General features: G+C 34.6%; 1 protein-coding gene across 2 annotated transcripts in view; it reads right to left on the bottom strand.

The window, feature by feature from the left end:
• The window catches only part of PTPRN2 (protein tyrosine phosphatase receptor type N2), a 753,919-nt gene that overhangs the window by 618,881 nt on the left and 118,628 nt on the right, over nucleotides 1-16,410 (bottom strand). For both annotated transcript variants that reach the window (XM_087946244.1, XM_087946245.1), the window contains exon 3: nucleotides 9,077-9,190. In XM_087946244.1, coding sequence (XP_087802370.1) covers nucleotides 9,077-9,190 — 114 coding nt within the window. The remainder of the gene's footprint in view (nucleotides 1-9,076; nucleotides 9,191-16,410) is intronic.

Consider the following 16,410-nt stretch of genomic DNA (forward strand, 5'->3'; position numbering starts at 1 on the left):
AATAGTTCCCATACTTTATAATATTCAGTTTGCTGTCTCTCTTTAATTACAAGTGTTAATCTATTCATTTCTGCACATTCTAGTATTTTCCTAATCACATTCTCTTCAGTAGGAGTCTTTTGAGCAAATACTATTCTCGCTGCAAGAATCTAGATTAAAGCATCATGGCAACGGCGATATATTTTCTTAAACATTCTTCTTTCTGGTTCTATTATCAAACTACTCTTACTCCTAAGATTTGTTTCCTAGTTACATGAAACTGTAAGTAGTCAGATGGTATCATTACATGTTCTAAGTCTAAAATGAGAGAGAAATCTGGATCCACTTCTGAGTCACACTTCTGTCTTTTAGCAACTGCCATGCATACATACTATATAAGTTCAGGACTAGTTCTTGAGTTACTAAATTCTTTTGGATATGTCTTCCTAAGAATTTCAGAAACTATTGTAACTCCTATGTTTAAAAAAATCTTCAAATCCTCTTATATTTTCTGTGTCTTCCTTCCTTACATAACAGACTACCTGGCTGTCTTGTTTGAAAGAGTTGGCTTGCTTCCATCTATCTTTTGTGTTTGCAACAGTCAAATTTTTTATCATGTACTTTTACTGACATCGGAGAACCATTTCTCACAATTATACCTTTCAAGTGCTCTATTCCAATCAGGAGAATCATTCTGCCAGATTCCAGAAACACCTATGAAATCATTACTGCCTTCCTATACTAGAAGTTCAAATTTAATTTCTTATTTCTCACAGCATAAGAATTAAAAAATAAATAACAAGGATACAATTGTTACAAGTCCATGGCTTTCTTGAGTTTTTATTAAATAATCCGTTTTTATTATCTTACTTTTGACTAAAAATATCCATCCATCTCTTCATTTTTTTATTCTAGACTCTGCCTCCAATATTCATAGGATTCATTTTGAAGCCCTCTCAATTATGCTTCAATCAAATACTTTCTTCCCAGTCTTTGTCAGTCATAGTCCATCCTGTACCAATCATACATCATCCAATTAATGCAGATCACACTCCCAGAATATAATGTCTTCCACCAACATTATTTTCAGTTATTCATTTTCAATATTCTGGCCCAAGATCTAAGAAAGATGAAATGAGAACACTATCTGAGCCTCTAAGGTCTTACCATTTCTTCTTATAATTTTGAAGTCTAAGATAATGCAGTTGCAGCTTTTTTTAATGACATCATAGTCAAAATTGTGGCATTATTGCTCTAATGCAAGGGTCTTCAAACTTGGCAAATTTAAGACTTGTGGACTTCAACTCCCAGGATTCCTGAGCCTAACATGACTGGAGGAGGAATTCTGGGAGTTGAAGTCCACAAGTCTTAAACCTGTCAAGTTTGAAGACCCCTGCTCTAATGCAAAGACTGGGGATTGATTGCGTTACTTTGCAGGGTTTTTTTCTATATCTGCCCCATGATGGATATTGCTTCATGAATTATGAACCATAAATCTGTTATCCAGCAAATTGATGTGAGTATTCCCATATTTTGAAATGTTTTCTTTTTGTAATTTTGATATAAAGACATATATTCATTTAAAAATCCAACGAAGTTAAAAAAAATATTTCTTTTAAATAAATCTGTTTCCATTGCAAAATAAAATCAAGTTTTTTCATTCTACAAACAATAAACATCGCCTTTTTGGCAAAGCTTAGCTGCATTATTGATTATTGTTATTTCTTATGCATTGCGGCCATAATACAAAAGAAATAACAAGTGTGAAATATAATACTGCCTATTAAAAACCTTCTAAGAAGCAACAGTTAAGAGAAAGGGCAAATTGCACTAGTTTTTTCTTAACATGTCTTTTTTTTCAGGAACACAAGTGTTATTTCCGTCATCATCATGACTTTACACACATTTTTTTTTTTTTTTTTGCTATGCTATGAGAAATTTTCTATTTTTTTCCCCAGGCTTTGAAGGCTGCACATAGCTACTACAATTAATTCCAGACTCATGCAGCTGCTTCCTAAGTTGCTTCCAACCTTCTCCCCAACTACAAGCATGTCCTTTAAAAAGTTGGAGCTCCTTTAATGATTCAGAAGCCAGATATTAACATATGTGCAATTAAAGTGTAATCTAATGTGGGCATAGGAGAAAAAAATATTGTATATAAAAATATATCAGCAGGAGAGATAGAATTATGGTGGTGGGACTCATCTCCAGGGGGGATGAGTCTGCCTACTGAGATGAGGTGGACCACTTGCTTTCGTGGTGTGGAGACAATAACTTGGTCCTCAAGACCAAGGAGCTTATAGTGGACTATAGAAGGAACAGATCAGACATCCAGCCCTTGCTTATCAATGAAGACCAAGTGGTCAGTTTTAAGTTTCTGGGTGTTACCATAAAAGAGGACCTGACCTGGGGTGCTCACATTGCAGTATTGGTCAAAAGGGCCCAGCAGAGATTATACTACCCGAGACTTCTCAGAAAACAACAGCTGAATGAAAAGCTGCTGGTGACCTTTTACCACTGCACTATAAAGAGTATCTTAACTTACTGCATCTCTGTATGGTTTGCCAATTGCACAGTGTAAGATAGGAAAGCACTCCAGAGGGTTAACGTCATTGCCCAGAAGATCATAGCCCTCTCTCCTCTTTGGAAGAGCTTTATAGCTCCTGCTGCCTTAGGAAAGTTGAAAACATTCTCAAAGATCCATCTCATCCTAGGAACCCTTTTTTGAACTATTACCATCTGGCAGATGGTACAGAATAATAAAAACAAGCACAAATGGGCTGAAAAACAGCTTCTATCCCAGGGCAGAATTCTTTTGAAAAGTTGCACTGTAAAGTGCAGTGTTGGTGCGGTGTCGGGGGTTTTCAATTTAATGTGTGGGGTGTGAAGGATGTGTGTTTGTGTTTATTTTCATGGCACTGAAGATAGTGTTTGATTTCGTTGTACGAGGTGCAATGACAATAAAGTAAACTAACTAACTAACTAATTAACACTGATGAAACATAAAGAAGGAAAGAACAGAAAAACTGTATTGATAAATAAAGGAAACCCTTCCTTGGCTTGTCATAAATAATGATGAAAGGGTCACCATGATAGGCAGCAAAAGAAAAGAAAAGAAAAACACAGTTTTAATAATTGCATCAATATGACAGGATAGCTGGTTACAGGAAAAAAACAATGTAATTGAGAAGGCCAATGCTACAATAATATAAAAATGAAAACGAAATACACTGTTACAAAGAAATGGAAAAGTAAGGAAATAACTAAGAGGCAGAGAGCAGAAAGAAAGTATTTTCATGACATAACATCGAAAAGATAATGTGCTTATCAAAAGACATTTGGGGGTGAAATTAGTAAAAGAAGACAACACGAAACTTTAAAAGGTAGGTAAGTCAATTTACTGTGATTTAGATAAGAGAAGTGATGTAAGTTAAGAAACTGTACTTCTAAATAAAGAGATAGAAAATCTGAAATAAAAAAACACACAATATACATTGTAATTATTTCTAGAATGTTATGTTTTAAATAAATATAAAACCAGCTTGTTTTTCCAGTTCTAGAAATTGCACTCTATTTTCCCATTAAAGTAATTGCCATGAAGTATTCTTGGTATAAGAGCAATAGTCCAGAATTTATTTTGTCTCCATTCAGGTTGCAAACTGGTGTCTAACTACCATTCTGTTTGAAAAGTTCAACTCCTGAAGAAAGATGTCAGAAAGATCCACCCAATTAAATCAGAAATGACCTGACAATAAGACTGAATTTTACAACTTCAACTTCAAGCACTGTATACTGAGTTTTTTCCTGTTGTACTGTAACCTACACAAAAACATGTCAAATGATGGATGAAATACTGTCAATCTATTGCACATGGAAACCTTTTTTTATATGCTCTTATTTTCCACACTGAAAATAATCCACTGGGGTTTGCTTGAAACAATATTTTATCTCTTTACTGTAGTGTTATTGTTTACCAATAAAATCAAATATTAAAAAAGAAGAAAATGCTTTCAGGAATAGAAGTGTATTTTTAAGATGTCCAAATTCTTTCCAAACACTTTAAAAGAGCAAATTCAAAAATTATGAGATGTCCTTTTTGTTCATTTTTATTGCCAATTTTTGAAACTGTTTAAGCAAAAAAGAGCTGACTGAAGAAATCCAGATTTCAGTCCCCCAAAACAAACAATAGTTTATTCTTTTAAACTGAGGCAATAGATAGATTTCTGGTTAATTGTAAAATAGATAAAGTCAAATCTTTGTTCTTCCATAATTTTTTTTTAAAAAACCTGCATATTGTCTGCATTATTTCACTTTTTAAATAAAGTTCCAGTCTCAGATTAAGCTTTTAAAGATAGTATTAGAATAATAAATAAGTGTTGCATTACTGAATGTATGTAATTAAAGCTTTTCTTGACATTATTTTTCTTAAAAAGAATTTTGCTCAATTAAGAAACATTTTATACATTTAAAATGTTCCTTTATACAAAGAGGAAGTGGTATCCTTTTTAGTTCAGTTCTAAAATTACAGTGAATGCCTAAAATGGTTATTCTTCCTCAATTATTAACACATAAAATGGATAAAAGTGGTGCTAAAGCTTCCACAATAATTCAGAAAAAAAAAATCCTCTCATTGTCCATCCAGCCTTGAAGAGCTGCTAAAAGGTATGTAAGGAGCACATTAAGTTCGTACAAAAGCAAAGTACAATCCTCAAACTCAACTACTGTAGCAATTATCAGAATTACAGGTGAGCTAAGATATCTCATTATGGGATTTTTATTGCAAAATCATTTTACTTAATTCACACATTGACACAAGCAGAGAGTCCAAGCATCAGCTACAATTTTTAAACCCTACTTTTTTTATTTTTACACTCTTTGTGCCTTGCTTCCTACCTCTAAAGAAAAGAAATGTGGGCTGTAATTATATTAGATTACCATCTAGAAACAATCTTATTTAGTTAACAGATTCTCTGTTACAAAATAGCTAACAGGTGAAACAAAAACTTTGAGAATCTAGATGTATCTATATATTATTATATTACCCAATCTCCAAAGATTCTGGGCAGCTAAATCTCATCATTAAAAAAAACTTCAATTAAAAAAAACACAGGAATTTTAAAAAGTCAAAAAATCAAATCAGAAAATTACACCAGAATTACTGTTACCTCCTCCTGTGTCCTATGCTAGACAAAACAGCTGGATAGTAACAAACATCTCTGCAACACATAACCAACCGTAAAAGATTTTTTTCCCAGTTTATGTACAGTAATGTAAAAAGCTAATATGCAACTTTGATGGATTAAATTATTTTCCTTTTTATCTGATTATAACAACATGTATTTATAAATTTATAAAAGATTCCAATCATAAGAGGGATTCCAGCTTAAGACTTACAAGTAAATGTGTGATATGTGTTATAAATGAATAGCTAACATCTTTTCCCAAAATCATTCCAACAAATATACAAATATTAATGGGCAAGATAGGTGACAAGTAATAAATAAAGGGAGGATGGACCAGGTTGAGCCCAAGAGACAAGTTAAATGCATCATCAATCTTGAGTCCCTTCGTACCCACAATAGATCTCAGTCCAGTCCACATTAAAATCCATTATTTGTTTATTTGCTACCTATTTGCTTTGACCATTAGTAATTCAGATTCTTGTAGAGAGTTTTATATTCATTTGAACTACCTGGAATTCCTGCTTTTCCCATGTTTGGCAGACAGATGGATAGATGAATGGATGGATGGATGGATGGATGGATAATGGAAGTTTGCATTAGATGTGTATGAGTTTCCCTCCATCATTTTTCAATTTGAACAAAATTCTCTGACTAGTGCAAATGTGCCCACTTCCATATTTCTCTTTTTTCCTCTTCCTGTGCATTGATACTTTAATCTTATTGATACTTAAGCAACAGCAACTTTGCTCAAATATTCAACTATCCCTGAGAGCTCAGGCATAGATCCAGGTTTGGGTTCAGTAGGGCTAAGCTGCATTTAATTTTGTTAGCACCTATTTGTGCTGAATGTAGCTTCTTCATTTCCATCATATTATCATCCTGATTATATAACAAAAAGAGAATTTTGTTGAGGATTCAACAAAAAGAAGATGCGTTGGGAATGTAAAAGGAAGAAACCGGAATGATGTTATTGTGTGTATCTGTCTGTCTGTCTGTCTGTCTGTCTGTGTGTGTGCATAAATGACAGAAAAAGACCAACCCACCTAAATAGGAATGCTGAACTTTAGCTCCTACGTAGGCATCATCATAATTTTCACTGCATATTAGAATGAAATCATTTGAAGTAGTACTTTCTATAGTTTAAATCTTACATTGCTTCCTCCCCTTTTTCCACAGCTTAATGGACACCATGCTTTGCACTTCTGATGTTTGGTATGAGATGGTGCTTACTTACTGATGTGGTTGGCATTCCTGTTTATTCCACTTCAGAATCCTATTTTATGTTGTATCAGACACTTAATATCTTATGGGATTTACATTCCTAAACATGGCAGTTCCAAATAGACGACAGCCTTTTTAAACTTAGTCTCCTTCCTCATTCTGGTTCTGAATGCCTACAACTCCTATTCCTGTGTTTTGAATATTGCAATAAACTACTGCTGAATTATTATAAAATCAAACCTAATTTAATTGAAAATTCTTATGTTTAGCTTATATATTTTCATGACTGATATATTATACAATTACTGATATTATTCTTTTGTTTAATGACCATTATTTTATGTTCAGGGAAAAATCTGTGTCAAAATGTAAGTGTTGTTACTTAGATAAGTGAATAGGTAGGACAAAAAGAAAAAATAAAGGTAAGAAGGAATGACATGGACAATTGCTATCCTGAATCACAGAATCCCATCCTGGATCATTTTGTTTACTTGTTGGGATATCTGAATTGCTTCAATGAACATGTATGTGTCTACATTATCAATTTCTAATCCTGGCCTCTTCTGATAAATAATATATATGACCTATGGCTTAATATATATATATTTATATATATGACCTATGGCTTAACTATACAATCTTTAGTGCTCTCTGAGCTTGGTTGTTTTCTTGCAAATGTTTAGTCACAAGATGTAGTCACCAGACTTGGTAATATCTCCACTGCTTATTCCCAGAAAAAATATATTGAATACTGAATTTATACTGAATTTACAGAGAATTTTATTTAGAAATCACAGAATGAGACAGCAGAAGGAAATAAGAATGCACAAGGTTTGATACAAACCAAGAATTAATTGTTTCCTATTATGCTGAAAGATGATCAGATGATCATAATATGGCTATCTTATGATTCATTCTCTATTCCTAGTGGAGATGCCAATTTTAAGTGAAGTGTGCATGGCGTACCCATATTACACATGAATTTGGGATAATAATTAACCTATGAAGATGCAAAAAAAAATTGGCCACATCTCGCTTTCTCTCAAGCCCTTTCCACCCCAATCAGAAAGTATCAAGAATACTTGCAGAATTTCAGTGAATAACAGCTGTGCAATTTTCAGTAGAATTTTAGCCAGAAATTAAATTAAAGAAAAACCCCAGCCTATTTCACAGCTATTACCATTCTGTTCTAATACCCAAGTTCAGTACTTGGCTTTAAGAGTTGTTTTTTTAAATGAACTGACCTTGATCACAAAAAGGCTACTTGTCATTGATGTAGAAGATACAAAAGACAGATGCTATATTTTATGACACTGTGCAGATGGAAAACAAATGTGTTTTTGTCTTTTATAATACAGATAACATAATTTTCAAAAGAAAGAGATGGCTTGCAGGTACACAAAGAAGAACAAAAGATTGAGGAAATTTTGATTTTCACTTTTTTTTCATTTCCATACTGATTATAATAACGCAGGGAACATCAGACAGAGCACCATAATATGTACATGGGAACAAAGTGATAACTTATACAAAGCAGCAATCAGCTCCAGCATATTTAGATGAAAATGAAACATTTCACATAAGTTGAAAAATCCTTTGATTAAAAGAAAAGCTTTATATCAACACTAAGTAGAATCAACTTCGTATTAGAGTCTGCAACTTGTGAAACTAAAGTAGCCTTTTTTTGTCTTCTGAATTAATCAAAATGTTTTAGTATTTTTATTGATAATGAACATCTTTGATCCTTGCTTTGATCACAATAAAAATCACTAATTTGGAATTAATCAATGGCAGAATAAAGGGAAGAAAACACAGATGGTAATTGTAAGAGCAATAAAAGTGAATATCTTATTAGCAGAGAAGACATAGATCCAAATGGCAGAAAATGAAACTTCCACAGAACATATGAAAAGGAAAGGGATAAATTAGTTGCTGTTTGGCCGTGAGCTGACATAGCCATGTGTGTATATGGTGATGTACTGTATGTATGATTTGATTCATTACAGCAGATTGGTTTCACTGAAGTTATTTGCCTCAACGTGCTATCAATGTTTGTTTGGATGGGAGATCACCAGGGAATACTACAATGGTAGGTTAGACTAGAAGTCAAACTACATCTGAAAGAAGACCGTGGCGAATATTTCCATATTGTTGCCAAGAAACAAAATGTGGACTGTGTCCACAGAATCAACAGGAACTGAGTTCAATTCAAGGGAGGATTTTACCATTACTCTTTAACATACTATAGCAGTGGTTCTCAATCTATGGTCCATGAACTAATGGGGATTGCAATGTCATCTCAGAGGATCTGTGAAGGTTTGAGGAAATGTTATGATTTAAATCTTGAGTTAAGTCTTGCAGGTTGGTCCTGAGCCATGGTCCATGGCCACTAAAAGTATTTAAAAGGGGTCTGTGGTGAAAAAATATTAAGAATCACTGCATTATAGGTTTGGGACCAGCAAAGGAAGTCACTTAAAGAAGTATATCCCTGGAATAAGGCAATAAACAAAGATGATTAATGCAGACATGAGAAAGGATGCCTTTCTGGCAGTTTTACTTTTAATCTACTTACATCATCCCCTTCCCCCCTCTATAAATGATAATGTAAAATAAAGATGCTGGAAGTTAAAACACTGGCTTAGATTTTTTTTTAACAGGTGTCTATATTGTGATTCAAATATTCTGCAACGTACCTCTGTGCAGCAGCTTCTCTAAGACAATTCTCAAACGATGAAGTGTTGATGGTGAAATTTCATACTTGTTTATTTCTATCACTGGAACTCGCTGACATTTCCCAAATACTCCATCTGGAGAAGAAAAGGAGAAAAGGAAGAGATGAATAGAAAAGGAAATAATGTTATTCTATGTTACTTCTAATACATCAAGAAATTTGTTATTATCCTTTTATAATGTTTTCCACTTCCATGAAATGCAAAATAAACTGTGAGGCATTTCTATTATCACCCTTTCATTCCTTTTTACCTATGCTCCCATCCTAAGCAATGCCAAAGCAAAAAAAATAAAGATTCCTTGTGAAAACCAAAATTCAAAGGAAATACTGATGTTTGTTCTCAGAAGTAGTAATTTCTCTCTCCCTCTCCCTCCCTCTCCCCCCACTCTCTCTTTTAATACAGAAAACTCTGGAGTGGTAAATGAATGTTGAATCAATAATAGGCAGGCAAAGCTAGCTTAATGTAGCGCTGTCTAATGAATGCAATAAAAGGGAGCTGCACACACAACAATGAGATATTAATGAAACCTAATTTATTTAGCTCCATTCCATTTGCCTAAAATGACAGACTCTTCTCATCAAACTCTTTTCATATCACACCTTCTAATTAATTTAGGTCCTAATTAGTCTTTATTTAGAGAATTGTTCATTTCAAGACAAGCTTCCTATGTGGGGAGAAGATAGGCAGTGGAGGGGAGTTCAAACATGAAATTACCTTTCTCCCTTCCATACAAAAAACTAATTTAGAGCCTAGGTGTTTATAACACCTTCTGACCATCTGCAGCTCTAAAACATAGAAAGAGAGATGCATTTATTGTTGTTCTCTCCTGTATACAGTGATCCAAAGAAAACCATTCAAATGCAACAAGTTTAATTAGCATGCTGTTCTTTGTACAGCATGTTTTAATTTAGTAATTATTGCAGATATTGCATTTATAATCAAAAGGGACAGTTAAATTTGACTAGAAGAACCTAATATTAAGAATTAATTTACAAGTATCTTTTTCTGTGGGATTTCAACCAACCAACGAAACAATTTGGAAAAAATCTGTTTTCACAACGCAAGCAGTACATCTGTAATTTATAAAATGCAGATATTATTACACTGATACAGACCTATATTATACAGCATATAGGTTTATATCAGGGCAATTACTTCTGCATTTTAAGACTGGAATAAATTATTAACCTACAATTGTTGGGAGGCAAATTAAAATAAAGAAATCATGAACTTTCACATCATATTTCCAAAGTAAAATGTCACAGAAATTAGACCCCACTTTATTTGTTTTATCAACGACAAAGGGGTTTCTCACAATAAATAAAAAAATCATGCCATTCCATATATTTTGTATTAGAAAAATACTTCCTAGTAAGGACATTTTCATTCCTTACACAAAATGATTCTTTAATATTTCGTAGTACAGCATTAATCGTATATCAATGATAACACAGAATATCTACCAAACTGCAGCAACGTCATACCAATGTGCCCCCTTTATGGATCCAAAAGCTTCTTTTATATTCAGTATTGATCAGTCAGGTAGCAATTCTGAATCAGGCAACAAAAAATCTGAATATTTAAACCTAAAATATACTGTACAGATTTTGAATTATATTGCAGAGCAGTTTTTCTCAAACTTGACACCTTGAAGATGTGTAGGCTTCAACTATCAGAATTCCCCAGTGAGCCCAGGGGAATTCTGGGAATTGAAGTCCACAGATCTTCAAGCTGCCACGGTTGAGAAACATTATTACAGAAGATCACTAAAAAGGTGGGTGTAAAATATTTAACTTTTAGCTGTTTTATCTTTACAGTTTGTCAGACTTGCTAATAAACACATTCTTTAATCAATAGATTCCAGGGCACTCTTAAAGGGTTTAGAACAAACCTGCCTGAAAAGCCATTCAGAATTTTGAAACTGTCTCTATCCGAAGTTCCTCGGTAAGAAATCAAGTCCACTCTATAGGGAAGACAGTCAGAAAGGGGGAAGAATATTGTGTGTCTGTCTCTCTGTTTCTCTTGACTCTGTGTATGTATATCAGAGGTGGTATTCAGCCAGTACGGACCAGTTCTGACGTACTGGTAGAGGAAAGTTTGAGTAGTTCGGAGAACCGCCAAATACCACCTCTGGTTGGCCCACCCCACCCCTGCCCTTTCCTGTCCTATATTCCCTTGTTTTTTACCTCAGCTGATTCGTGCAGCAGAGCGGATTGCTAAATCTCAGCTGAGCTAAAAAAACAGCTCCCCTCACTAGCGCTGACACAGAGGGCGGTTTTTGAGTACTACGCACGCTCTCATAGAACCAGTGGGGGGGGGGATGTGGAATCCTACCACTGATGTATATGCACTATAGTTTTCTCTATATTGGGGTGTTTAATAAAAACACCCCAAATTATTTTATAAAACATTGCTATGATTAAATCTAATTCCACTTAAGATCTCCTTTTTCCCTAAGAAAGTATTCCTCGTCTTTCCAGAGGCAGAATTTTGGCATTTTGTCAAAGTCATTTTGTACAGTGAGATGGGCAGCATATAAATTTATGGGCAGCATATAAATTTAGTTAATTATGAATAAATAAATTAAATAAATAAATAAAATGGCACTCACTAAGAGTACAGCCATATGTAATGAGTAAAAAGGTCCCTCTTGGGTTCAAACCAGCCCCTCCTTTGATATCTTTGGTTCTGATGTAACTGGTGCCCAGGCATGAGCAAAAAATTAAGCTGTTGCTGCTGCTGCTACTACCACCAACCTTTCATTGTGAAGTGAAAATACTGAAAATTAGGAGAGGGGAGATCTGAGAAAGTACAGGATGAGCTTAACATCTAACTTGGATTAGCTACTAGACCAGATCGCCAAGCACTGTATTTCTCTGACAGAATAGAATATTTATAAGCTGCGGTCCTTGGTGTTCTCTGAACTTGCTTGGCTTTTTGCAGTCATTTCATTATCCAATTAGGTAACATTATCAAAATTAGAGAGAATGATATTTACTCTCATTTTATATACTAGAAGCTTGCCCTGTCAGCACTGGTGGAAGTGAACTTGGTGATTCCTTGATTGGGCTGTTGTTTACTGTTAGCTTGTTTGTCAGAGTTGACAGTTTCTTGATTGGGGTATTGTTTGTTTCTTGATTGTTGGTCTATCATTAACAACTAACAGAAGCGTGATTTAAAAATTTAGTGGCTCGCCATTACACCCAGGGTTGCCAGACTGGTTTTTCTAACACAAAATTCCAGAAATTTGGTCAGCATTCATTCAATTTGGTCAGCATTCATTCATTTTGCTTTTTGGCTTTTTAGCCACCAAAAGTCTATGTAAGTCTATGTACTTGCCCACCAACTGGCAAGTAAAAAGTGTGTGAGGAAGGCCATCTCAGGATCAATATTTTCCTGGCTCCGCCCACGCCCCCTGCGAGGGAGACAACAAAGGCAGAAAACCGGTGCTTTGTGCAGCACTGTCGCCACGGGATACTTCCCTTTCAAATGCTGACTCTCCATATCGCTCCTCACCATACACAGCACACCACCTTTGCCCTAACTTGTCTAATAACCCCTGCCAGAAATGCTTAGCTGAGAGGATATTTTTCTCTTGAATCCTCCATTAAAAGGAAGGCAAGAAACAGAATGGCAAGAAACAAAAACAGAACAAAATAGCACCTTCTTGGTGCTACTGAGCTAATCAGGGCAGAATTATTGCTTTCAAACAAATGTGGCGAAATCTTCACTGCATCTCCAGAAATGCTTAAAAAAAACAAAAAACACCTTCACATTGGACACAGTTTATGTCATTTATTTCAATGGGGGGGATACTAATGACCTGGAGCTTGAAGATTTTCATATGATGTATGAAAAATATATTAAAATTGGTTTAGCTTTTTTCAGATTTTTTTTTTAGTATTGCTTGATTTTAAATTCAAATTCAAATCTAGCAACTCTGATTACATTTTATATTCCCTTCCCTAATCGTTTGGCTCCACTCTTTCGTATTCTGGTTTTGTAATTATGGAGACTCCTCGCTTAGTGACCACCTGTTCAATGTTCCTCAAAGTTCTGGCCATCACAGCATTCCTACAATCATGTGAACACCATGTACAATTTCACTGGCAGCTTCCAACAGGCAAAATCAATGGGAAAGCCAACAGGAATATACAAGTTGCAGTTACATGATGCTGCACTTAATAGCAATAGCACTTAAGACTTATACACTGCTCCATAGTGCTTTATAGGATGGAAGGCTGAACTTCAAGTCCCATCAGGATTGAACTCCAGGCTGTGGGTAGAGTTAGCCTGCAATACTGCACACCAGGGCTTAACAACCTCTCATGATTCACTTAATGATTACAACAACTGCCAGAATTACACCCATTTGTCAGTATAGTCATATGATTTTTAGTTTGTTTGTTTTATCACTGCATCTTTGAGCTGTATGCATTAGAATTCATAAGAATTACTGTCTATTTTCCTTTATGTGGTGAAAGAATTTCTTTAAAAATTTGTTTTATTGTTCTTGTCCTAAGAACTGTTGCTTAATTTATAAATAAGGGATAACCCAATAAGGCAGAGTTTTTCAAACTTGGCAACTTTAAGATGTGTGGATTTCTTCAATAAAGCTAGCTGGGGAATTTAGGAAATTGAGCCCACAGATTTTAAAGTTGCCAAGTTTGAAAAACACTGCAATAAGGTATTGAATGCACTCACCTAATTTTACAGCCTATAATCCCACATGATAAGAAAACAGTTTTATTACAAGAACGTGATTCCTGGTTTGAAGTGAGATTGGCACTCTCACCTAAATACTTCTTAAAGGAGCTGTTCTCTTCCAATGAACAGATCACTCTATATTTCAGCATGCAGAATCATCTTTATTCCAAGACTTTTGGGCTTCAAGTGGCCCATAATGGTCTTAGAATTTTAAAATCTTGAATACATTCTAATACATGTTTTGTTTGTGAAAGTGCCCTTTACCCAAGTTGACTGATCATGCCTTATGGCTCCTTTGCATTGTGTGCAAACCAAGTCATGATAATTAAGAAACAGGATTAATATAATTCAGAAACCCAGTCAAACAATTCAATCCTGTTTAATTATAGGTTTAATTAGAATGTACTACAGAAGGGGGGATTTGTTTGTCTTGTTTTTTGCAAATAGTTGCAAATGAACCTTCAGAGTTGCTTATTGAATATTTTAAACAAAGGAAATTTCTATATAAAATTATCTTTCAATTCATCTTTTACCAAAATATTTTATCATTTTACCTTTCTTAATTATGGGCTGGGTTAGTATAACATGTTATTTATTCTAAAATGTGGAAGGCTAGTTTATTATTTAGGATGCCAAGCAAACTCAGACACAGTGTTAATTCAAGAAATACAGTAATCCATTCTTCAATTAATCATGGAATGGAGTGTTTGAGCCACCACAGTCATTGTTTCAATAACAAAAAATGAGAAATTTTGTACTATACTTAAAACCATCAGAATCATCATACTTAAAACCATCAGAATCATCATACCATAGATGCAAAACAATGATAATACCACTAGATGGCAGCAAAGCTCAGAATTATCTAGAATTCTCTTTGCTGCCATCTATTGGTCTGAATGTTTGTGGTCTGGTAGCCCTATTCCACATATTACAATACTGGTAGGCAGTGGTCATTAAGCAAACCATTGCAGTCACTAAGAGAATCTACAGTCATTACACAAATGCCATGGTTGTTAAGCAAACCAATAGTTCACTATGCACATAGTTTTGCCAAAAATGGAAGTGAGTGCCAATTTTTAGCAAAAGCATCATAAAATGGGGTTACGTGGTTTCAGGATGCTGCAAATGGCTATAAATGCAGCCATACTGCCAAGCACCCGAAGTTCAGTCACATGATCACAGAGGGGGCTTGACTATCAGAACTTCAAATCTAGGTCATAAGTCCCCTTTTTCAGGTCAGCCATAGTTTCAAATGGTTGCTAAGCAACAGTTGGAAATGGAACGCTACCTATATTACATGCAGTAATGGAAGAATGAGGCCTTTCTTGACCACCATTTCCTCTCAGCCTGAAAACAAGTAATTTGCAATTACAAGTTGCTAGCAAATGCCTCATAGCCAGTTACTATCCTATGTGTATTTTAAATTCAATGCTTCAGTGTTTAATAAAAATGATTATTCTTCGAAATTATACCTCATATTGCCATTGCTTTCTAACCTGTTGTAGTTTCAATTAATTACAAATCTGTATTTTAAAAAATTATTTAACCATGTTTATCTGACCCACAAAAAATTCTAATCAGCAATAATTTGTTGGCAAATGTATTACTCTTAACTGCAATGTGCTTCTGGTCCTAGAAATATCTAATGCATCCGCCTTCAGACTTCTGGTGAATGATATTCTGTATTATTCTTAGAAGATTTCAAGAGGTTTTTTCCCCTATTTGGGATGATTCATCCATGAATTGCTATTCAGATCCGCTGAATCTCGCAATTTTGATTCAATGAAGTGTTAAAGAGATGGTGTGGCTTTTGTATTAATGTTGTATTCTAATAAAAGGGAGAACTTATTTCCTCTACTTCAGATTTAACATTTTCTTACCTAGATTATATATTTATGGCACAAAACCATTAAACTGTTATAAACTGTGATAAAGCAACATTATTTGGATATTTTGGTAGTGCAATAAAGAACACACTTTTTTTAATGGACTATGGACTACTGAGGTGATTGATTAAAAATACAGCTATTTTTATTTTTTTCCGTATATTTATTCATTTCTAGCATTCCAGTGCCTACTGCAAAATAATGTCATTGAACTAGCACCACCAATGTTGTCCTTAAGTTGCTTGAGACTGAGATATTGTCCTATTAAACATGTTCCAACAAAAGTACCACTGATTATTATATATTAATAATCCCATCTTAAACATGTATTCTGACAGACACCAGAGCTTTGATATGATTGACCAGCATCCATAAATCTATTATGAAATGAAATGCCTTTTGGTTTGTAGTAGTAGAAGGGTACCAGCCAGAATATTATCTTATGGAAATGAGCAGCCTTCCTCAAAAAACCATAGCAATATATGTTTTATTCTGGAACAAGAATAAAATAATTTAAGCTTCGATGCAGTGAGTTGAATGGAAGCAGAGATGGTTAAGGTAGTGCCTTAAAGTCTTCCCAGACAACCTGGCATCCTTTTCCCTGCTGGATTCATAATGGGAGTTACTGGTTCACATTTGAGAACAGAAAGACAGGCATCAGCCAAGCAGCAAAATGGAGGCAGGTTATCTATGGCAGCT

This window comes from Notechis scutatus, chromosome Z (genome assembly GCF_049901735.1).
Source record: "Notechis scutatus isolate UNSWTSFEM ecotype Mainland chromosome Z, rNotScu1.2, whole genome shotgun sequence".
In the NCBI taxonomy this organism is placed as follows: domain Eukaryota; kingdom Metazoa; phylum Chordata; class Lepidosauria; order Squamata; family Elapidae; genus Notechis; species Notechis scutatus.